The 25,895-nt window shown below is 41.2% G+C and overlaps 1 protein-coding gene across 5 annotated transcripts in view; it reads right to left on the bottom strand.

Annotated features, from left to right (window-relative positions):
- LOC122675803 (limbic system associated membrane protein) overlaps positions 1 to 25,895 on the bottom strand; it is a 681,792-nt gene that overhangs the window by 41,665 nt on the left and 614,232 nt on the right. For all 5 annotated transcript variants that reach the window (XM_043874897.1, XM_043874898.1, XM_043874896.1 and 2 more), the window contains exon 4: positions 8,508 to 8,642. In XM_043874897.1, coding sequence (XP_043730832.1) covers positions 8,508 to 8,642 — 135 coding nt within the window. The remainder of the gene's footprint in view (positions 1 to 8,507; positions 8,643 to 25,895) is intronic.

Genomic DNA, 25,895 nt, shown 5'->3' with positions numbered 1-25,895 from the left:
TGGATTTAAAGTTTGACAGACCTGAGCTCAAATTTAGTCTCTGTCCTTCATCATTAAGAGAGCTCATTACTTTGTCTAGAGTCCCACTGTTGCAATATCGTCATCCATAACATGCCGGAACCAGAGGCAGGGAGGATCATTTGGAGATTGCTGAAGGAACCCAGAGATAGCCTGCACTAGGTTTGTGATAAAGGGGATGGAAAGGAATGAACAGGACAGATTTGAGATGGAGAGATATGGGCTGCTAAGAACAGACACGATTAGATGTGAATGGTGAGGGAGGAGTATCAAAGATAACACCCAAGTTTCCAACCTGAGTATCTACGTGATGCCATCCATTGAATAATGTTAGTTTCCCATCTTCACTGCCTTGCTGTATTAGGTTAGGCTCTTACACTGCTAGTAACCCTATAATCTGTAGAATGTTGAGCAGAGGGATGATCTTGTTTGTGAGTCTACTGGTTTCTTTAACTTCTCAATTTGTAAAATGAGTTTTCACCAGTGTTTGTGAGTTTCTGGAACCACATGGTTAAGAGTGTGATGAACAGCCCCAACCTGGGCCAGACTCCATGTTTTCCATTGCCTCTACCCTGGAGCTCATAGTTGGAGCACCCAACATATTAATAGTCCGTGGTAGAGGTCTTCCAGCCCCTCCATCATGGGACCAGTCATACAAGTCCTAGCTGTACAGTTTTATGGAAGCGTTCTTCCTCACTCTGGATGTTTCCTTCCGTGTGGTGGGTGGGAGCTTACTTAGTAAACCTCCTTGCTCTGGAACCCAGGGGGTGATTTTTCTACCAGAAAAATTAGGGAAGAACAAACTTGGTTTGTTTGCTTCATCTCTCTTCTTTCTTTCTTCTGGGACCAAACTTCTGATGGGGATCAGAGGTTCTCTGCTTCTCCAGACTGATGTCTTACACAGGCTCTCTCCTTCCTGCTGTCATGTGGGCACGCCTGTCCTGGTCCAGGGCTGCCACGTCTGGGGAGGTAGGTGGGGCACACTAAGTTACTACGTCTAACCATGTTGATTTCTCACAATAGGGGCAATTCGGCCTCCTCTATGTCTCTTTTACTCATTTCTCAGAACCTGAATAGCCAAGTAGTAAGCTATTTATTGGGATTCCCAGGTGGACTAGTGGTAAAGAACCTGCGTGCCAATGCTGGAGACATGAGACACAGGTTCAGTCCCTGGGTCAGGAAAATCCCCTGGAGAAGGGAGTGATAACCCACTCCAGTATTCTCGCCTGGAGAATCTCATGGACAGAGCACCCTGGCAAGCTACAGTCCATAGGATCACATAGAATCAAACACAACTGAAGTGACTTAACACACACACACACACACACACACACACACACACGCACTGTTTATTAGCTACTCAGAGATGCCGGCATGGTGAGAGTGGTGGTGAACTAGGCTTGAATACTTTTGAATGCATTGATCTTGGGACAGGATGAACTAGTCAGTTATAAAGGCCAAACACTTGTTCTTCTCCTTGAACATCTAGAAGTTTCTCACACCAAGGTGTAGTCACAGAGGATGATAAATGTATGAATAGTTCATTACTTCTAGTATTTCTCAAATGACACAATGGTGCAGGCCTGTTTCGTTCCATAGCTTATTGGAATGAACATTTCAAAATTCATTTGTAATGAACTCTGCATGGGTGAGGCTAAGAAAGTTATTACAAATTATATCATGGCATGTCTAGTATGGTTAACATAATAGATGTCCTCACTCAAAATACAGTTATAATTAAAATGTGGCTTAATAAAAATGCTGCACAGAGGTCCATTGTTATTCTTTACATGACTTTGCAATAGCTTATAATTGTCAGAGGACTCTTCTGGTTATTACTTTAAAATTTGGGTTCTGAAAATATTAATAAGGGCTTTCTTCTTATATCACCATCAACAAGACTCTTTCAATTAGAATGAACCTGATAACAATGATAGTGGCCTAACAAACAGAATATCATTCATTTAATCTTCCCAGTGTTTGGAATAATAGTATAAAGGAGCAAAATTCTTAATAAAAGATTCAATTTATAGACATATACCATGTGTCAGCACTCTCCTAGGCTTTATTTATTCTTTTCATTTAAATAGTAGCCCTAGAAGTAAGGATTATTAACCCTATATTATGAATGAGAAGGCAGGTCTGCAGAGGGTTAGTTAACTGTGAAAACTCACACAGCCAGCATTTGATGGAGTCCATATTTGAACTCATGTTCTGAAGCCCATGCTTTGAACTTCTCTGTATTTCCATTTGAAGGAGTTCCTTTGGAGAGAAATTAACTCCTAATATGGAAGAACACCATTTTGGAGAGCATGCTGGTAGCTTAAAAGGTAAATGTTACATATTTCAGCTATTATAAGGCACCCAAATGGCACAACATACATTGGCCCTGTGGATATAAACCCACATTAGAAATCAGGATTTGTGGGCTCAATTGCTGCCTCTGCCACTTAGGTTGTTGCCTCTTGAGGGTGACACATTAACTTCTTAGAGTCTCTCACCTTTGAATGTAGATAATAAGACCTTCCTACCTATCAAGGCTATGGTTTTTCCAGTGGTCATGTATGGATGTGAGAGTTGGACTGTGAAGAAAGCTGAGTGCTGAAAAATTGATGCTTTTGAACTATGGTGTTGAAGAAGACTCGTGAGAGTCCCTTGGACTGCAAGGAGATCCAACCAGTCCATCATCAAGGAGATCAGTCCTGGGTGTTCATTGGAAGGACTGATGCTGAAGCTGAAACTCCAATACTTTGGCCACCTCATGCGAAGAGTTGACTCATTGGAAAAGATCATGATGCTAAGAGGGATTGGGGGCAGGAGGCGAAGGGGACGACAGAGGATGAGATGGCTGGATGGCATCACTGACTTGATGGGCATGAGTTTGAGTAAACTCCGGGAGTTTGTGACAGACAGGGAGGCCTGGCGCGCTGCGATTCATGGGGTCGCAAAGAGTCGGACATGACTAAGCGACTGAACTGAACTGAACCTGTCTCACAGTCTTAATGAAAAGACCAAATGAAGTCTCATATATTAGAGCACATTTATCACCTGAAGTGATTACATTTATTATTATTATTATTATTTTTACTATTTCTCACATGATGTCTAGGAAGGAAAGAGGGCTTTAGAGTTAGACCTGGGCAGAGTCCTCTCTCTATCACTCACAGGTTCTTTGGTCTTGTGGCAGACAATGCTTACATTTTCTGAGCTCTGTTTTTTTCCTCTGCATTGGATGATTTGATTATCCCCCGGGTTAATGTGTTATGGTGGGCCAGCCGGGTCGGGAGCAGAGAACATCAGCAATAAGAAAGTCATTGTTTTCAGAGAATTTAAAAACAATGAAACTAACTAAAAGTTGTCTTTTTTTTTTTAAAGATCACCATGTACCAGCAATACTAAACCAAACATACCAAAAACTGTCAGTGATAAAGTATGTCAATACTCCTTTTATGGAGACAGGCCAGGTCCCATACACTCTTTCCTTGGTTGACCACTGTTGGTGAGGTGATTACAGTGAATCATACAAAATCTCCAATAGAGTCTTGGTACTCTGGAGGTATGCAGGAAATGATGGTTATTGCTCACATTGCAAAGTTACAGTAGAAAACTGCAGTACTCTGGATTCTTACTGAATAGTTCATCTGACAATCCCATAATAGATTCACAGACATTAGGATATGTCTTTACTGATATCATCCCCAACACAAGAGTAAACTGCAGGTTGTCATGGAGAATAGAGAGGTGTAGCCATGAAGTGTTAGAGAAGGTAACCAAACCAGTCTGGTTCCATATTGAGCAGTTATTTTCCTTGACTTTTATCATTAGGTGATGAACCAAAGTATTGAAGAGTCCAGTTAAAATACAGATACATAATCTGGAGACAACGGATGTCCCCAGTCACAGTTGTAGAAAATATGGTAGGTAACCTCGCTTCCTTTAATACATGGCTATCAAATGTAAGGGTGAGCTTTAGAAATGCCAAGGTCCCATGTCCCATAGCACCTATGTTGGGATGGTTAGCTCTGGACACCAGAGTGGAGGTAGAGCTGAGTTCAAAGGGAGAAAAGAAGAAGAAAATAAAAGTAACAGAGTGACAGTGTGATTGTAGTTGGAGAAGTAGCTGTGGAAAAGCTGAAGGCAGGAATATTAGCTGCTCAGTGGGTTCGGCAGCAGGCCTGACAGCTGGGGGCAGATTTTGAGAAAAAGTTCTCCAAGAATAGGAAAAGCATCCAGTATAAGAAGAGTCCAAATAAAATTCAGTCCTCTGTCAGTCCACTCCATTGTTCTTGCCTGGAGAATCCCAGGGACAGGAGAGCCTGGTGGGCTGCCATCTATGAGGTCACACAGAGTCGGACACGACTGAAGTGACTTAGCAGCAGCACTTACTGAACACTTACTATGCACTAGACATTATCCTTGGGATACTGGGCACTAGGATAAGACAAATCCATGAGTAGCTACTTTTAACTTTCTGTGAGAACTGAAATTGAGGAATTACACTTAGAACCAATAAATGGAAGGACAGTTGTCCCTAGGGTTTGTATCTAGATGAAATTGGTAGCTAAATTCTAAGATATTGGAAAGTAGAAGTCTTGCCTATTGAATAAAATTTTACTAAGTTTATTTAGTTGAAGAGATTTCAGGTCAATAATTTAGCTTCTGTAAATTCCAGGACCTCCTACCACTTAGAAAATAGATTTTGCATGTCTAATGCAAATGGCTAGGCACAGTGCTGTAGACCAACTTTGGAGAAGGATTACCCAAGAGGAATAAAAAGGTGAGACTGTAAGATCCAGCTTGTGAACTAAACAGAGGAACTGTTTTGTCTCTCTTGTTTACTGCTCTAGCTTTCAGTGCCCTGCAACAAATATCTGAGTAAATGAATCAATGAGATGTAAATAGGAAAAAATTACCAGCACTGGGATTTATTTTTTTTAAGTGGTACTCTGAATCAGTTTCATTATGATGATCTATTCAGCCATTAATTCTCTTAGCCATTCTGATCCCCTGACCTAATTGCAAACCTTGTGCCTTTTTTCAAGGAAGAGGAATCAGCTTAAATAATAGGCCATTTTCACAGCACAACAACTACTCATGCTCAGTCGTGGCCAACTCTTTGGGACCCCATGGACTATGCCCACCAGGCTCCTCTGTCCTTGAGATTCTCTAGGCAAGAATGTTGGAGTGGGTTGCCATTTCCTCCTCCAGGAGATCTTCCCTACCCAAGGATCGAATCTGCATCTCCTGCATTGGGAAGCAGATTCTTTTACCACCAAGCCACCTGGGTAAGCAGGCTTATATGAGGTGATGAAGGTGATGCTGGAAATTTGTCAGTTTGCATGAATTTTGCTAACCCAACCTCAAACTGTAATTTCATCTTGGAGACTTCATCTTCTTAATACAACTGCATTTAAGTAGGGTGAATTCTTTGAACAGGACAACAGGTGCAGTGCCTAGTTGTTTCAATATAATATAAACACAGCTTAAGGAAGTGCTGGTAATAAGGTGTTTCCAAAGGACATTGACTTAGAATATGCTTCTTGATTTGTGACCAATATCAATTTGCAAAGTCTGGAGAAATGTTAAGAGAGTAGAATTTACCTGTGAGCATGTGGGTCACCTATTCATTCAGTAAACATTTACTGAGCAATTTTTATAAAGCATGTGTAGGTGCTGCTGTTTAGGATGGACTGGCTGACTAAGCTCATTTTAGTTTTCTGTGTAATTCCTTATGACATGTCTTTTTAGCATCTTGAGGCCCTGTGCATATTCTTCTGTGGTTCACTCATCACTTGGAAAAGCTCACATTTTTATAAAAGGCTTTTCTTGAAAATTATCAGTATTTTCTTCTGTTCTAAGTTACACTTCAGGGACAGTCAAGAAGGAGCAGTGTCAGACTAATTGCACTAATAATAATAGGACCCAGGCGGCTGGCTTTGATCTAGGGAACCATCTGCAACGCCGACCGCTTTGATGTTTCACACAATGGAAGCATAAATATTTTCAATGTACTCCATGACTGGACTTTCAGAAATCTAATTAAGATGAAGGTCAATTAAGAGAAAATAAAATCTTAACTCCGAAAGTCAGAGAAGAGGTGGAAGAGGACGGCATGGCTGTGTGTACATAAAAGAAGCTAGCTAACCTAATTATAAACTTATATCAACACCAGAGAAATTGCCTTTCATGTGAAAAAAAGGTCCTAAAGCATTTTATAACATTGAGATCATTAATGTGTCTTTGAAACACACCCAGGACTGGAAAAGAATAGTAATACTGGCATTTCAAATCTCTATTACTTAAAAAATAATCACAGACAATGACAGGATAAAAACACTAAGTTTAGTTCAGTTCAGTAGCTCAGTCATGTCCGACTCTTTGTGACCCCATGAACTGCAGAGTGCCAGGCCTTCCTGTCCATCACCTACTTCTGGAGTTTACTCAGACTCATGTCCATTGAGTTGGTGATGCCATCTAACCATCTCATCCTCTGTCGTCCCCTTCTCCTCCTGCCTTTGATCTTTCCCAACATCAGGGTCTTTTCAAAAGAGTCAGCTCTTCGCATCAGGTGGCCAAAGTATTGGAGTTTCAGCTTCAACTTCAGTACTGACAATGAATACCCAGGACTGATTTCCATTAGGATGGACTGGTTGGATCTCCTTGCAGTCCAAGGGACTCTCAAGAGTATTCTCCAACACCACAGTTCAAAAGCATCAATTCTTCTGCACTCAGCTTTCTTTATAGTCCAGCTCTCACAACCATACATGACTACTGGAAAAACCATAGCCTTAAGTAGATGGACCTTTGTTGACAAAGTAATGCTTTTTAATAGGCTGTCTAGGTTGGTCATAACTTTCCTTCCAAGGAGTAGATGTCTTTTTATTTCATGGCTGCAGTCATCATCTGCAGTGATTTTGGAGCCCCCCAAAATAAAGTCAGTCACTGTTTCCACTTTGGACCTTATCAAACGCAGCCTCTTGCTTCTTGGAAATGAGTGCCATAGATGCTACAGCAGTGTTGTATCTGTAGATTCATCGAAATCTGGTGTGAAGGGGATTTTGCTTTCTGTTTCAGAATGTTGCCAGGCTGGAGCAAGGCCATGGGAAAGAGTGCAGCCCAGAAGAGACCAGGTCACCTAAGGCAAGTTTCCTTGGTTCTTTATGCCTCTGTTTCCAAATTTTTAAAATCAGACTAAGCATGAGCAAACTCCTATGAGTTTGCGTGAAGATTAAAGCTCAAATATAAATCCCTTAGTACATAGTAAGAGTTGAAAACACCTGTTCCTCTTTCTCCTGAGGAAGGGCACAGGCTTTAGAATCACAGACTGGAGTCTGAATCCCTTTTCTCACCCTTGCTTTCTGTGTCACTTTGGAGAGGCAATTATACCTCCTTGGACGTTAGCGTTTCAAACCCTGAAACAGAGTCAATGGTATCTACCTGGCTAGGCACTTTATACAGAACCAGCAGCACCTAGGTCAATTGCATGGAAGGCTTAAGATGGTGGAAAGTACCTTATCACTGTCCAAAGAGTATTTTAAAATATGGGTTAAGATGTCTATGCATGTGTGTCTGTGCGCTTTTGGGCATGTATGTATATATGTCATCTGTGCATATGTGTTAGTGTGGAGTATGTACTTGTGTGTGTGTATGTGTTAAACACACAGGAGAGAAGAACTGTCAGGACACACTTTTGTCCCTGTCACTAGCCACAATTATGTGATGTGGGACTTGAATGACATGGAAAGTCACTCCTCACTGAACAGGATAAACGAATTCTCTTTATTCCTTTGCTGGGTGACACACATCATATGGATCTGCCCCTGCCTCCCCCTCTTCTCTTTTGAACTACATCTAAGGATCCTTTCATCTGAGAAGTTCAAAGTATACCCACTTACCTATGCATCTTACTGAAATCTTCTTTTCTAATCTGCCCATACTTGGGGACAAATACATAACCAATATTAACCCATCAGGTATCCCCTGTCGCCATCAGGGACACATGGTATCTGACCACGGTGGCTTAAGTTTGTTCCCAAGGCCAATTAGCTCAATGGCAGAGGATAAAATATGATCTTGAATTATTCTCTTCTGACAAACAATCCATTAAGATGGAAATTCCAGCTAAAGCAGATACAAATGGTTGTTTTTTTCCAAAGTGGTATGACCTTGGTCTTCACAAAGACCAGAAGAGTGATTGCCCGAACTGCTAGTGATGTCTGATTATGTTTTCTTAATTCTATAGTCTGAGTAAAAGATAGAGTCTATTGTTAAATGCATTATGGGTTATATTTAGAATTGGTACAGTTGATTTATCAAATTCAAAGGCCAAGTCCTGCCCTTGGATATGTCCAATGTACAAATGTGCATCCCTGACCAGAGGAGCATCTGCTTGGAATGCAATGTTCTCTTGCTAACAGGATCTGTAGAACTCACGGGAGGTGGAGGTGGGCCCTGGGCACATGGCATCTGTCGGCTCCTGCCGTACTCACAGTTCACAGTGACCTTGACTTGTTTGACATCCGCCGAGGAGACCTCATTGGCAGCTTTGCACTCGTATTTGCCTGACTGCTCCCTGGTGATGCCGAGGATCTCCAGATATTCTTCTTCTCCTTCAAATTCTCTTCCTGAAAAACAGAGGTTTGCATGATTTTTTTAAGTTTAAAATATGCAGCAGATTACCATTTTTTTTTCTTTTTATAAGCAATAAGTCCACATGGCTTTTCAATAATTTGATAGTGTTCTTTGTCTGAGGTCAGGGTCTATGGATGCAGACCCCAAGACAAAAAGTATATGTGAAAATGATCAAGAAGGCAGTGTTCTCAGGAAAAACTGGTACAGCAGTGGGAAAATGGGATCTGGGAGAGAAAGGAGCCAAGCCAGGGAGCAATGCCAATGCCAAGTCTTGTTTCACAGCGGGCAACCTGGCTCAGCCGCTCAGGGAGCTCTGGGCACAGTATGGAGCCCAGTTCCAAGTTGTCCCCACCAAGAGTCAAGAAACTGGAATGTTTATACATCCCATTCATCAGTCACTGGTTAAAGGCTTAGAGCAAAGTGGGAGTTGTGGGGAGGGGCATGCCAGTTGTAAAGGGCTCAGAGGGACAGTCCCTGAAGCACTGAATCATCCATTAGACCACATTGCAAATCACACTTTCCACTGAAGTTGTTATTAGGACAAGCTGCTTCCTTTTGAGAAGCTGTCACTCTTCTCTCCCAGCTTACGTGGAATTCTATTCATGAAGGTCATGTCCGAAACCCTATGTTGTAGTTATGGCTTCCTTCTTCAGTACCAAACTACATCATCCATGAGACTTTCAGGGCATGGGCCAGCCAGATGCATGAGAATGTGCTGCTGATGGTTCATTTTGTCACATGGTGGGGTGGGGAGGGCTAGGGAGCTAAATATCATTGGCCTAATTCATTGGAACCAGAGGTCTGGAGGCCCATTTTGGAAAGCTGCACAAAGCTGGATATGTTCATTTTTATAAAGAAATCTCAAGATAGGCAGGTTTGTTGATTAAATGACTTTCTTTCTGCAGGTGCAGGGGTGAGACATGGAGGGGGAGGAAGAGAAAAAGGGGAGAGAGAAGGTGAAGAGGAATGGGGATTGAGTAGGGAAGAGTTTGGCCAGAAAGTCCTACAGACTGCAGCTAAATTCAACTTCCATCCCCCTCAAGTTGCCAAGGCCACTGCTGTTGCATTAGGACAGAGTAGCTGGGAGGGTGCTAGAGGACACAGTCCTGCTACTGTGAGGAAAACCTGCTCCTGGTCCTTCTACACTAAACGGTACCAAACAATAGTTCTGTTCAGATACTACAAGCTGCTTTCCTTTTCTGGAAATTCTCTGAAGGCCAAATCAACATAGCAGCCAGCCAGCAGAGAGACAAATTCGCTGTCTAAATATGTCAGCTAACTCTGTTAACTAGCTTCCCAGTAGAAGCTAGTGCCTCTTTGATAACATCCTTTAACACAGCTGTCAGGAGCACTCTTAAGCTTCACGTCTTCTGTTAATTGTCACTATCACTAGTTTTGAGGAAACTTTGCAATCCCAGCAACAAAAAGGCAATAGTTATAATAATTTGGTTTGGAGTCCTGCACATTATCAAGTACGTGCTTCTACTGAAAATTTTATAGAATTAGTCTCTAAGTGCCTAACTGCATATGGGCTTCCCTGGTGGCTCAGTTGCAAAGTATCCACCTGCCAATGCAGGAGACATGAATCCCATCCCTGGGTGGGAAGATCCTTTGGAAAAGGATATGGCAACCCACTCCAATATTCTTGCCTGAGAAATCCAATGGACAGGGGAGCTTGGCGGGCTACAGTCCATGGGGTTGAAAAGAGTCATACACAACTTAGTGGCTAAACGACAACATGTAGCTGCATATTACAGTATGCATATGAACAAGTTCCATTCCAAGAGCATGTTCCTAAGGCCAATTTGTCCATAAGTTCAACAAAGTTAGCCTAGGTACCCAACTAACATAATCAGCTATATAGTAATGTAATGTAATGTATTTATAATACTTTTCACACAAATAATACATAAAAACAAACAGAAATAAAGAAAACATTTTTAATCTTATAGTACAGTATCTTGAAAAGTACAGTTCTACAGTACAACAGTTGGCATACATCTGTGTACAGGCAAGAAGAGTTACTGACTGGAAGAGGAAGAGAAGATGGGAGATAGGAGTTGAAGAGTCATCAGCAATAGGAGATGAAGGGCAAGCTGCAATTTCACTCATGCCTTCTGTGATTGGACATGCGAGGGCACATTCACATCTCTGAAAGTTTGCAACTTGAAGGTTTGCATATAAGGGACTTACTGCATTTATAAAACACTGTTTTTTTCCTTCCTTTTGTTTTCACCTTTTTTCTTCTCCACACTCATGCATGTAGTCAGATCTGACTTCTCATGCCACAGAAGTTGAATGTGATAAGAAAGAAAACAGAAATCTTGGAAAGGGTAACAGTCTACTTTACTGGGTTAGCTGGGAAGAATTTGGGCTTGGAGGAGATAAAAAGATCTTTCCAGCTTCCTTGCAACCATGAACTTAGAGTCATGCCAACTAAGTGATGCTAAGAATCTTCAAGCTAAATATAAATACCCTGAAGACAAATGGCAACATTGACAACTGAAGACCAAAATAGGACAAAGCTCATTAAAAATCTGGAGTGCAAAAGTGGGATTTACAGTAAAGACAGCATTATTGATTTTGAGAATAATGGTGGATTATAATGAAAAAAGAATTAAAGATGAGTTCAGAATAGTTTGGGATTTCTGCCCCGCTCTGCTTCCACATCCATCAGCTTTATTTCCAGGTACAGAATTGTTAGTAGAAGAAAAAGAAAAGGACTAGAGTTTTCTTAGAAATGGCCAACAACACTGAATTCTTTTCCCATCCCATAAAATAACTAGAAATGCTGAGTAATGAATCCCTATCTTGCTTTTTTTTTCCCCAGTAGTCATGTATGGATGTGGGAGTTGGACTATAAAGAAAGCTGAGCACCAGAGAATTGATGCTTTTGAACTGAGGTGTTGGAGAAGACTCTTGAGAGTCCCTTGGACTGCAAGGAGATCCAACCAGTCCATCCTAAAGGAAATCAGTCCTGAATGTTCATTGGAAGGACTGATGTTGAAGCTGAAACTCCAATACTTTGGCCACCTGATGTGAAGAACTGACTCATTTGAAAAGACCCTGATGCAGGGGAAGATTGAAGGTGGGAGGAGAAGGGGATGACAGAGCATGAGATGGTTGGATGGCATCACCAACTCAATGGACATGAGTTTGAGTGAACTCCGGGAGTTGGTGATGGACAGTGAGGCCTGGCGTTCTCCAGTCCATGGGGTCGCAAAGAGTCAGACACAACTGAACGACTGAACTGATCTTGCATTTTGAATTTCTGAAAGGTATAAACCAGTTCCAGGCATGAGAAAGATGATTTTTTAGCAAACAACCAAGGTCCTGTCCATTTGGGAAGATGGCACCTGTGAGAGTAAACGTTGAGATGAATTAGAAAAAAGTAAAGTAACATTTATTGGGTTTTGCATCTGAGATTCTCACATGAATACCAATGTAGGTATTCATCATCTTATTTTTTCCTGATAGTGTGTTAGTCACTCAGTCATGTCTGACTCTTTGCAACTCTATGGACTGTAGCCTGCCAAGCTCCTCTGTCCATAGAATTCTCCAGGCAAGAATACCAGAGTGGGTTGTCATTTCCTTCTCCAGGGGATCTTCCTGACCCAGGGACTGAACCTACGTCTCCCACATTGCAGGCAGATTCTTTACCATTTGAGCTACCTGAGAAGCCATGATAAGCAGATAATAAGTCTTCATGGGATGAATTTTCAATCTGATGTGTTTAAGAAAAATTCACCCAATCCTACCTCAGGATAAAGGGGGAGTTTTCCTTTAAATGTCCTACCCATAAGACAGAAAGGTCATTTTGTTTCTCCCATGCTAGCTCTCCTACGCTCTGAAGGCCACCTGTCTCTCCAGCAAACAATGTGCACAGTTGGTCCATCAGAGCAGGGGATTCTCAAAACGCTAACCAAATATAGTTAAGAGAAACTAGATGGTCTTCCCTCATTCAACAATCTTGATAAAAATTTAAAATATTAAACAATATCTCTGGGCCCTTCTTGTCATTCTTCCTTTATCTCTTGGATCCTTCAGTGGGACCTCTTATCCTGCCACTTCTTGCTAGTCTGTTTTTCTTGTATCCACAGGACACTATGCCTACAACACACAATCTCTCACTTGATCTTTTCTCATTAATCCACTGTGATTTGAGAGGAAATGGGCTTTTCTTCAGTTGCTAGAAAGTCAAAGAACCAGACTATAAATTCCTTGGAGACTGTGTCTTGCAATATCCCCATGCACAGCACAGGGTCTAACACAGACTAGTTACTCAATAAACATTTGTTGAGTTAACTTAAATGAAAGAGGAAACAACAGCAGAAACTAGGGTCAGATTCAACACATCATCTGCTTAAGGGAACCAAGTATTGGAAGGTAATTTCCATACCTTCTGTTCTTTCTGTGACAGAAGCTGATGTATACATTCACTCCCTTTTAATGATACTAACAAAGAACATTTTCACTGGGGAAGGATGGGTGTGCTGAGTACTCTGCTGTTGAAATGCTGGATGGAGCATCTCTGGCAGTGTCCTAAGGATGTATCTGCTGTGGGTATTTATTATTTCAGGAGAAAGTGCACAGCAAGGCCCCAGGTGGAAATGGGCACAAGGCCATATTTTTCATCAGACCAACTGCAGTTTCTTGTTTCAAGGCATGGACTACAACACGTTTATCTTAAGTTGCAGAATTTTAAAATGCACTCAGATCTTTTTGTTCCCCTCCCCTGGCCCCCATGTGTCTGTACCCCTCAGGGCACCTATTTTCCCATTCTTTCAGTTTCGGCAGACTAGCTGCTCTCAACCCAGGGGCCCTGTCACCATCTCCCTCTCTGAAAAGAAGACTCTGAAATCAGAGTCTGCCACTCCACCTGTTGGTAAATTCTCTGGTGGAATATGGGCCCTTCTCATATTAGCCATAATGTGGCTAATATGGGCCTTTCCCTTGTTCCTATCATTTCTGCCCTTGTATAAATGTTTACTTGAAATGCAAATTTCAGTATTTTGGTATTTTAAACATCTCAACCTATTTCCACAAGCTTGCTCACGTTGCCGAGTGTTATATTTATTCTGGGATCTGGCGTTTAGTTTAAATCTCCCTTTGCTTGCTGTGCTTTTGTGTCTCCTGGCAATATGCAGCTACCAGGCTAAATAACTTCTCATCCTCCTCAGTGAATGTGCCTTTCAAACTCTTCACATAATTAGCATATTGCCCCTTAGCCACTGTTTACTCAAGTTGTACATATTAGTTCTTTTAATATTTCTTCATAAGTCAGAGAGAGGGGCCTCGAGCTAATAGCAGGAGGAAAATGTTCTCTTCTGTGTTTCCTGATGTAGAGGCAAATCAGTCAGGAATAACGCCAATTAAACTACACCAGGTGCTACCTTCTGAGTACAGTACCTTCAGAGGGTGGTGCTTTGGTGAAATCTGTAGAGTTCACATACAAGATGTTGATTCATTTAGATTTCCAAGGTCAGCCAGGCATTTGGAAGCAAGCAGCCATTTGAAATTAAACACATGGCCTTGGTGTTTCTCTATCTCCCCTTCTTTCCTTCTTCCCCTCTCTCCTCTACCCTCTTCCCCTTCAATATGCATACATACAAAGGGCTATGTATTTACATATAACCATTTAACTTTTAGGAAATAGCATGCAAATTCACTAACACCCAAATATTTGTTCACTAAACACAGCAAGCCTATTGAAAATTCTCCATGGTATGACATCCAATACCCTATTTAAAATAAAAAAAAGATTGCTACCCTAATAATCATTATGATATCTTTCTTTTACCTTTATCTGAGATACAGGAAGTAAAATTTAGAAAACTTGTTAAATTTGAGTGTTTTATGACTTTAATGTAAAATTTCAAGGATTCTCACATGTTAGGAAATGGATGAAGCATTTTTCCCCACTATTCTGAGTCATATGTATCACATCTCTGTAGATCATTCTTTTACAGAAGGGAAGATGGGTTTTAAATGGGGTTGCCATTCCCATTATTAACCTAAATTGGAATATTTTCTAAGTAAGTGACTGTAAACACATTGGCTGTAAATACAAACACGTATACAAAGGTTAATGAAAGGCAAAGAAGTGGCACTCGTCTTTCAGGTATATATGTATATATGCATGTATGTATGTATGTGGGTGTTTGTGTGAGTCTGTGGTCAGAAAGGGGGGCAGTGAAGAGGGTGAGCAAAACCCAGCTATGAACTTCTACCTCTAAAAAGAAAAGAAAAAAAGGATCATGAATCAATGATGCCATTTGAAGTTTCCTGTGGTAACTTCAAATGCTGTAACAAGTTTCTGTTCTACAGTACATTTCATGTTTTCATTTTTTTTATCCTAAGGACGTACCTGTTCCTGTTTTTGTTTCTTTCTTTTTTTTTTTTTTTTAATGCACATTACTTTCTGTACAGACATGCTAAAAAAAAAAAAAGGAAGAGAGAAACACAAGAAATCTAGAAAAAAATGTTTGTGATGGGTTCTGTTTATATTTCCAGCCATGTCTCTAGATCCTTTGAAGTTTTTGTTTCTCTGCTTCACATTCTACCTGAGAGACCATTCAGTGTTTGACAACATTTCTGTCCAAAGGTGGAAACAGCTTCTCATTCCCACTTCTCATCACCCATCAAGGGAGGGGTGAAGAGTGGTAACTGATCCATGATTGAAAGAAGACAGTGTAGGTGGCAGACACAGCTGCCAGAGCAGCAATCATAAGAGAATAAGGAATCACAGGGAAGAACAATGTATTGAAGGGAATGAATGTGGCGGGTGGGGAGGGGGGGTGGAATGGAGAGAACTGATACAATGAGGATGATTATAAGGAATAGTTAGAAGGATAGAAATGAAAGAATAGAGAATTCTCCAGAGACAGAGGTATCTGACTATTAAGATATTTGCGCCTACATAGGAGGGAAGGGGTTGGTTACTCTGCGGTAGAAATGCTCCCTCTCTGAATAGTAAGACACAGCACGGTGCGGATTGTGCAAATTGTCCCCATGCCTTCTGTGGCCCCAAAGGGTGTAGTTAGTACCCAGAAATCAGAGGCAAGCACAATGCCTGGAAAGATTCACAACTGGCTTTGACTCTATGAATGAGCATAGGTCACATGAAGAAGTAAACCCTGGCATTATATTTCCTGGCATCCAGAGAGATCCAATTCATTACGGTTTGTGTTTTTGTTTTCATATACAAAAAATCAGCTAGCTGACATAGTCTGAGCTCAGCATCCAACCAGAAGCTGCCTTCCACACATCCTTTTCAGGGGCATGTCATTTTGTTATTGTGCTCACACTTAACCATTACCTCCTACTTGGTGTCAGTTTACAGAAACCATTCAGCCTTTCTAAATGCTAGGCTTGGAATCAAGATCCTCTGTGTTTAGTCCTCTGATGGGGAATTGTATTGGTGACAGCTAATCTTCCACTGTAAGGACCATGTCTGGCTTTGCTCATCAATGTCCCCCTAGTGAACAGCTGGATGCAAGAATGCTCAAGGAATATTGCAGAGGGACTGTGGAAGGAGCTACCACTTAAAAAACACACGTTAGATATTTTGTTAAGTGATTCAGACATGATCATATTTAATTCATAGTGGTGGCTCAGAGGTGCTGCCTGCAATGCAAGAAACCTAGGTTCCATCCCTGGGTTGGGAAAATACCCTGGAGAAGAGAATGGCAACACACCTCAGTATTCTTGCCTGGAGAATTCTGTGGACAGAGGAGCCTGGTGGGTTACAATCCATGGGGTTGCAAAGAGTCAGACACAACTGAGCTACTTTCACACTCACATCATTAAGATGAGGAATCCAGGTTTAGAGTGTACCTTTAAGGAAATTTCCAGAGTTTGTAATGATATTAAGGAAGAATGCAGGTTTGAACTAGGTCTGTGGACATTTGGAGACCATTTTCCTATCTAGGCATGACTATTTTTATCAGTAAAGATTCTCATTAGTTGAATTCTTAGCTCTCGGAATCTGCTCTAGTTCTGTCTTCTGAATATAACTATGAGGTTGAGAACGGGACACTTGGGGAATTTCCAAAACAGTGGAGCTCAGTTATAGATAAAGAAAATAAAAAGACAGTCTTCAGTTTTTTCAAAGTTTCTCTACTTACTCATCAAGAGAATCAAATAAAGCAATCAATGAGAAAAAAGCTGGTATTTAAAAGTTTATATGCACTCATTTACAGAAGTCCTTCCAAAAGCAATATAAAGCCACTGTTGCACACAAATGCCAACAGACAGCAAGGGAGCTGCAGGAACAGTGTAGAATGCACTTATATTAGGAAAGACTTACTGGGAGAAGTGAGTTTTCAAGAAGTTGAAAAACACAAGTGGACAGAAACAAAGCCAGTGAATTGTAAAAGGGTGTGGCAATCTGGTTATCCTGCCTGAAATAGAGTTCTCCACACAGGAGAAATGAGCAGCGTGATATGACAGCAATACATAGGCAGGGGTGTGAAGGGTGTGTGAAGACTCTGGACTTGCCATGTTCAGTATCTCTGCATCTCAATGAAGGCACAGTGGCGTCTTCTGGCTCCCATAAGACACTGAGTAAAATGACATTAAAAAAATGATTTATTTTAAACTTTCTTTGTTCCATTTTTCCTTCCTTTCTTTCTTGAGAAAACAGGGTATGTAAGTGGGGAACATCATGGAAATTTTACTTGTCTGAAGTCTTTTGTATAACAACACCACGTACTCTCAGTGCCAATTTCTTGGTGTACTGAGTACCAAAATGTACAGTAGTAAGCTGCCCTGTGAACGTCTGTGAAAGTAGAGATGTTTCTTCAAGGTTGTCAAATAGCCATCATCAACCCTGACAAACTGACAGTGGCTCAATACTGGGGAGGATGCTGAGGCAAAGTCTAGACTCAGTGGGAAAGAGTGGAGAGGTCTGTGAGGGCAGGAGAAGGGAATGCGTCATCCATCCTCAGAGCCTCACCTGTTCTGGGGTCTCCTGTGGTCCACTTGAGTTTTCTAGGGTGTGAAGAAATATATTCTAAATACAGCATGTTTTCATAGATTGAAATCTAGTGACTTCCTGGGCTTGAAGGCAGTTAGTGCCATTCAGGAAAGTAGGAAAGGATGCATATTTTGGGGTGAAAATAATGAGCTCCATTCTTGACACGGTTGGTATCAGGTTGGACTATCCTGGGGATTGCATTTCACAGGCACTCAGAAATATATAGAACTGCTCAGAAACTAGGGCTAAATGTAGTTAAACATGTAATATATATACTGGTAGTAATTCAAGCCTTGGTAGAAGAGACTATAGTACATTTGTATGATGTAGCATTATGTCATAAAGCAGGGAATCATCGTCTTACATCTTTTTTATTATTCTGGGATGAGGGGAAGAAGAGGCAAAGAGGTAAAACTGGAAAAAAAAAACAACAAACACACACTTAGAAGCCTCCTTTGGAATAAAATAGACATAAAAATTTCTGCAGGTGTTGATTGTGTTTTAGACTATTTCCTAAGAAGGGGGCGAGGCAGAGATTAGAGCTGCTGGTCAGAGGCAGCAACAACAAAGATCCTCCCACCATTGTCATCAGAACTGTAGGGGGCCTTCCGCGACCTGTCATTAGTGACTCTGCCAAGGCTGAGGATTAAATATCAAGAGAGATGAGAGCAGTGGCCGCTGCTTTTAAGAGTCACATAAATCAACTGGCATTTCGTAAGTGAATGTGTTAAACTCAGCAGGGCAACTGCACTGTGGAAGGATTACTGGGGATAATTTTGTGGCTGCCGAGAAGTCTTTGAAAGGTAATTAAAACAAAGGAGGCCTTGGCCTCATCTGGTCCTTGGTCCTGTCATCCCAGGCCCCGACATTGCAGTGACATTACTGGGGCTCAACCCCAAAATCTCAGTCTCCCTTCTTAATCTAGCCTCACTGCTAAATGAGCCCTTCTAGCCAATTGAGGAAAGTATTCTTGTTTAGAGTCTATAAGCAAGTAATGAAGAGGAAAGTAGAGGGTAGGGATGGGGGGAGGCCAGAAAAGAAAATGGTTAAACAGACAATAGAGAACAGATTGGTGGTTGCCAAGGGAGAGGGAGAGTAGGGGAGGATAGACTGTTTGGAGTAAGCAGATATAAACTATTATATATGGAATGGATAAACAACAAGGTCCTGCTGTATAGCACAGGGAACTATATCCAATATCCTGTGCTAAATCACAGTGGAAAAGAATGTAAAAAAGGATGTATGTCTGTATAACTTAATCACTTGGCTGAACAGCAGAAATTAACACACCATGGTAAATCAAGCATATTTCAATTAAAAAAATAAATAATTGAAAACCCAGTGACTAAGAAGAAAGTTTAAAAAAAAAATAAAAGACAAAAGTAGTTTAAAAGCAGGTAAGAAGTCTGGAAATTTGCTTCTTGCCTTTAGACCAAAGTGAATGAATGAGGAATTACCCCATCAACATTCAGTTTGTGTTGCTGCCCTCTGTGGACCAATACCCCTCAGTCTTGGGGTTTTTGAGCCTCTGTGAGGCAGACGGATTGTAGTGGAAGTGAGGGTCGTGGCGGCAGAGTTGGGGCTACGCTGGAGAGGTGGAGTGGGAGAGACAAGGAGGCTCATGCCTTCTCTGGACAGCAGTTGCCCTCCCAGGGTGGGCCCAAGCGAGGCTATGAGGCCAGTGGGCCAACACTTAATAAGAAAACAGCAGCGATTTGTCTCCACTGCTATTTATGTTTCAAGTGCATGACAGGCTGTCGGTGCAAGTGAGGGTCGCTAAATTTACTGCCTTTCAGATTACTGCCACAGTCTCTGACTTGACAAGTCACTTCATTTAAAAAGCACTGCGTGAGGATGTTTCCTCCACTTCTTTTTAAATAAAAACAAAGGGAGAGGAAAAGGCCACCACAGAGGTTTAAATGATTGAAATGAAGGAAGCCCCCAAGACTGCCTTCGCCTGATGGGAGGGCGCTGCTTTCACACACTCCACTCTAATTAAAGTGGCAAGTGAGGGAAAGGGGTGGCCCCGAAGTTCTCGGTTTGACTGATTTGTGGACTGGATGATATTTTTATGCAGCTGGGGTGGAGGTGTGTGTGTGTCATAAAATGAGTTTTCATACCTTAAACATTCAAGTGGAGATTCCTTTTAAACAGCTGGATATTGTTGTTTAAGCAGCTGGATGTCGTTGTTTAAACAGCTGTTGTTGTTTAGTTGCTAAGTTGTGTCTGACTCTTTTGTGATCCCATGGACTGTTGGCCTACCAGGCTCCTCTGTCCATGGTATTCTTCTTTAGGCAAGAATACTGGGGTGGGTTGTCATGCCCTTCTCCATGGGATCTTCCCAACCCAGGGATTAAACCAATGTCTCTTTCTTTGGCAGGCAGATTCTTTACCACTGAGCCACCAGGGAAGTCCAAATAATTGGATATAGGTGAAAAATAAAACTACTTATTTTTTAGTACTTCACTTTTATATCTGTTCATTTATTTTCTGACCTCTTTATAAACAGAAGAAGATAACTACAGCCAAAAGGAAGGACTTAATCATCAATGGGGTAAAGGGGATAGAGATAGGGTGACTCCCAATGCTGAATAAGAGTAACAATTCAAAATATACAGTTTTGGTATAATAAGACCTAAATACTTAAAAATACATATGCTAGTGGATTCTGATCTGAACAGTAGAGCATGGTTTCTGAGTACAATTACAAACAATCATTTGACAAATATCTATTTCTACCTTGTGAGGCCAATATTTAAACCAGAATTACAAGAATTAGAGGAAGTAGAAGAAATATATTATTCCTGACTCTATGGAACTCACACACTTATCAAGGATAGATACAGTTAAATAACCCTGGAAGGCCCTGATTTTATTTCATATCAGTGGTGGTGGTTTAGTCACTAAGTCCTGCCCTACTCTTGAGACCACATGGACCCCTGCCAGGCTCCTCTGTCCATGAGATTCTCCAGGTAAGAATACTGGAGTGGGTTGCCATTTCTTTCTCCAGGGGATCTTCTTGACCCAGGAATTGAACCTTCATCAACAAAGTTAATACATAAATATTAAGACTAAAAATGTATTTAAAATACATATGACATAAAAGGGGCTACAAGCTCAGTCGGTAAAGAATCTGCCTGCAAGGCAGGAGGCCTGGGTTCGATTCCTGGGTCAGGAAGATCCCCTAGAGAAGGAAACAGCAATCCACTCCAGTATTCTTGCCTGGTGTAATCCTACAGACAGAGGAGCCTGGGAGGTTACAGTTCATGGGGTTGCAAGAGTCAAACATGACTGAGTGACTAAGCACACATGACATGAAATAGTGGCTTCCAGTTGACTCTAGTGGTAAAGAATCTGCCTACCAATGCAGGAGACACCAGAGACAAGGATTCAATCCCTGAGTTGAAAATATCCCCTGGAGGAGGGTATGGCAACCCACTCCAGTATTCTTGCCTGGAAAATCCCATGGACTGAGGAGTCTGGCCAGTTACAGTCCATGGAGATGCCAAGAGTCAGGCATGGCTGAGCAATCGAGCACACGTGCTCACACATGATGTAAAAGGGCCAAACTCCTTAAAAAGTTGAATTTTCAAAGTCAGCAGGCTAGACTGACTATTTGGGAGACAGTTTGACAATATCTACTAAAGCTGAGGACATGAAGTGATCCAACAATTCCACTCCTATGTGCAGAGATGTTCACAGCAGCACGGAAAGCACCCACATTGTGAAGAGATGAAATAGATTGTGGCATATTCATATAACAGACTCCTAGACAGCAAAGAAAACGAAAAGATGACGGCTCTATATAGCATGTGGGCAATCTCCCAAACAATATTGTGTGAAATAAATAAAACAATCAATATAGTATAAATGCCCTCCTATGAAAATTACAGATAAGCAAAACCTATTGTTTTTCCCATGAATGCTGTACAGTTGTAAAATTACAAAGCAAACCAATGAAAAGTTCATCACAAAGTATTTTTCACTGTTTTTTTTTTGTGTGTGTGTATGTGTGTGTGTGCTTAGTCATTTAGTCATGTCCAACTCTTTGTGACCCCATGGACTGTAGCTCACCAGCGCCTCTGTCCATGAAATTCTCCAGGCAAGAATACTGGAGTGGGTAGCCATTCCCTTCTCCAGGGGATCTTCCCAACCCAGGGATCAAATCCAGGTCTCTGCATTACAGGTTTATTCTTTAATGTCTGAGCCACCAGAAAGCCTTCACTGTTATATCTAGTATCTATTATGTGCTTTTCATACAAATGTATTCACTTAAGAAAGTTTCATTCACATACTATAACTCTATCTAGCCATAAAAAGATTGTTGGTTATAAAATACTATGTATGTCTGTTTTGTGTTTATATATATACATAAATGCATATATTCATATGTATACTTTTTAACACATTTGCTTATATATACACAGTATCTACACAATATTACTTGCAGTCTGACTTATGGATTATGGAATCAGGAGAGGCAGAAGCATGTGGTCAGGAAATTTCTCTTCATTTTATGCTCCCTCTACTGCTTGAATTTTTGACATAGATCATATATTACTTTTATATTAAAAGTTTCTTAAAAATGGAATTGGATTTAGTAATTTCAGTCTGGGGGAAAGACTTACCCACCCTTGTGGCTGTTATCCTCAGGGCAGGTTTTTCATAATGAAAAAGAAAATCTCTGAGATTTTTCTATTTCTAGCATAAGGCAAGAAGAATTAATGGGAAAATAAGATGCCATTATCAAATGACAGGAGGAAGGGTAGCAAGGAAGTTGATACCACATAAAATCAGAGCAATTCTCTAATTAGCATGCATTAAGGAATTTTAATACTACGTGGGCATTGTCTGCTTCAGTCTACCTCCTGTATTGTGTCTATTAAAAAATTGTGACCTGCAGGCCCACCCTACCCTGAATCAGTGAGACTCAAGCATGGCCAATTGTTAGAAGCTCTTCACTCACTATTGAGAGGGGTTTGGACTTCCGTGCTTACCCAGAATGTGGCAGGTTACCTGTATGCAGTCGGACACTTTTTCTCTTCCTGTTCTCCACCCTGCTGACCACTTTGCTTGGTTGTTCTTTGGTTCATGTTGCTGGCACTCATATTTCACTCCAGTGCCCAGCTGGGGCTAGACTATGAACTTGACCCATCATCTAGTTGTCAATAACTCCATTCTTCTGAGGCTGGAGGCTTGTAAGTCCTCTCCTTTCTATCATTGACTAATAGCCTACTAGCCTTGATGCAGCACCACTACACAGGAATCTCTGTACCCTATTATCATCATAGCCACAGGACCTGCATATTCTGAGAACAGTCTCAACTTGATTTTCTGTAATGATATGAACCAAGAGCCTTTCAGAAAAGGGGAGGAGGTCGGAGGTGTAGGTAGAAAGAATCCATCCTTTCTTTCTAGTGTTTTTCTTTTATATTCCTTCAGCCCAAGCAAAACCCAACTTATCTTTCCCCTGCCCCCAGCCGGGGGGACTTCTAAATTCACTGGGCTTAGGCCCCCTAGGGCCTAACAAGCAAGAATCATGAAATTACTTCCTTAAAAGTATACAATTTATAGGATCTATATAGAGACCTTTTATGGATGGAGAGAGCAGGTACTAAATAATACCTGTCATTCAAAAATATTAGGCTCAGTTTTTTTTCCCCCACAGTATATAGAACAGAACTTTGTATCTCAACCAAGCATATAAATGTACTCAATCATTTGTTTATATCAGACAACTTCCCAGGTTGGTGTTGAAGCCATTTTGTCTTACTCTAGGAAGCTGATCAATCTGCTTAGAAGGTTTTTCCTTCTCATTCTTACCTTACTTCTCATTCTTATCTTATAAGGATCTCACTGCAACCATAAAAATAACTGTATATATAGAGATTCAGTTGCTAATAGACTTCAATCTGTGCTGTGTGCTGTGCTTAGTCACTCAGTCATGTCCAACTCTTTGTAACTCCATGGACTGTAGCCTCCAGACGCCTCTGTCCACGGGGATTCTCCAGGCAGGAATACTGGAGTGAGTTGCCATGTCCTACTCCAGGGGAATCTTCCTAACACAGGGATTAAACCCAGGTCTCCCACATTGCAGGCAGATTCTTTACCATCTGAGCCACCAGGAAAGATTTCAGTCTAGGACTTGTCAAATGCTTGTTGAAGACACTTGAGAATTGCAAAGCATATTGTTATAGACTGAATATTTGTGTTCTCCCAAAGTTTATATGTTGAAATTCATCACCCTCACTGTGGTGGTACTAGGATGTAAGGCCTTTTGGAAGGTGCTGAGTCCCTGAGGGTGGAGTTCTCATGAATGGGAGTAGAGCCCTTATAAAAGAGGTCCCAAGGAGCTCTCTGGCCCCTTCAGTCATGTGGGGACACACGAAGGAGACTGCTGTATATGAACCAAGAAGAGAGTTCTCACTGGATACTGAATCTGCTGGCACCTTGATCTTGGATATCTTAGCCTCCAGAACTGTGTGATGTAAGTATTTGTTGTTTAAACCATCCAATCTATGATGCTTTGGTATAGCAATCTGAACTGACTAAGATAACCTCTCTACTGAGTACGCTGTGTGTATGTGTGTTAGTTGCTAAGTAGTGTCCAACTCTTTGCAAAGGTATGGACTACAGCTCAAAAGTTCCTCTGTTCATGAGGATTTCCAGGCAAGAATACTGGAGAGGGTTGCCAGGCCCTCTTCCAGGGAATCTTCCCAACCCAGGGATTGAACCCAGGTCTCCCGCATTGCAGATGGATTCTTTACCATCTGAGCCACCAGGGAAGCCCATTATCCATTTATTTAAGAGTCTCTGAAGTAGATCCAAGGACTGCATATTTAGAAAGCAGGCAACTTGGACTATAATTATTTATGCATGTCCTAGAAATGGCTTCACTGAAGTGAGACCACAGACTTTTCTGTAAGGACTATTAAAAATTACCATTTTGAGTACATTTTCTGTGCATTTGATAAACTTCAGTCAAATATGCTGTCAAATACATTACTCTATACCCTTTACAAATGGCCTCCATGCATCAGATATTTGAGGATCACGTCACCTGAAGTGAATTTTAAAACTTGCTGCTGTTTTTGAAATAAAAGGTAGCTGCATGAATCAGTGTTTCTTCCCTTTTGTTTTCACTTTAGAAAAATTATACAAATATTGTGCCTAGGCATAGTGATCAGCTTATTTCAGGTTCCTGCCAGCATCTATTCAAGTGCCTATCAAACTGTGACCCATAGATGACATGTGTAAGAACCATACTGGGAGCTTCTTATACAAGCAGATCACTGGGCTCTTCAACAGACTTACTGAGTCAGAACTGCCCGAGGTAAGACCCAGGCATCTGTATGTTTGTACAAATCACTACTACTTGAGCATAGCTACACTTGGTACTCATGCAGCTGATCTCAGTAGTCGGAGATTCAGAGGCACATCCCCTTTCTTCTCTCTAACTGCAGTTGACAGGTTTAACCTTCACCTGGGATTGGGGATCAATCCAGTTTTTAGGTTGGGGGAGATTGAAAGAGAAAAGTTAAATTATCAAGAGAAGAATCAATGTTCTGTGTTGAACTTGACACTCAAGTCCCATCACTGAACTAACAATTCCTCTGTTTGTTAGTACCACTTTGTAACATTCAGGCTTCTTACATACACTAGTTCATCTATCTGCACAGGCTTATTCTTTTCTCTTTATTTAAAAATGAAGCTACTTAAGTTTAGTAAAATTAAGAAACTTGCCCAACATCACACAGAAAATAAATAGCAGAACCAAGATACCTGTGTGACCTTATTCCTGGGACTAATCTCCATCTTGCCTACCAGTACTAGATACCACAACAGCCAATGCTGACTACCTGCTGACCTGCCTGGAACACTAAACAAAGCTTGGGTCTCAGTTCCTAATTGTTTACTGTCCTTTACTTTCCTTTCTCTCTCCTGTTCCTGTAGTTCACTGTGTTTTGCCTGATATGATCACTAGATTTTTATACTGTAAAAATCACCAAGAACAACTCATTTACATGAAAAGTTGGGAAAGAAACACAAACTGCCTTTCCTACCTCCATTATGCATGAATTTTGGAATAAAAGCACCTTTGATCAGTGGATAAGCTATCTGTGAACTCGAAGAATGACAGATGGATGGCTGCTGACCTTCTCAAGAATGAGAAGATTTTCTAAGAGTAAATTAATTTGTAAACAGATAGATTTAGTTTCCTTGGATCATGTTACATAGGATTCTGAGCTATCCTACCTCATACTCTTGC

This window comes from Cervus elaphus, chromosome 19 (assembly GCF_910594005.1).
Source record: "Cervus elaphus chromosome 19, mCerEla1.1, whole genome shotgun sequence".
Classification (NCBI taxonomy): Eukaryota; Metazoa; Chordata; class Mammalia; order Artiodactyla; family Cervidae; genus Cervus; species Cervus elaphus.
The sequence above is the reverse complement of the archived record's forward strand: the minus strand, read 5'-3'. Positions and strand labels throughout refer to the sequence as shown.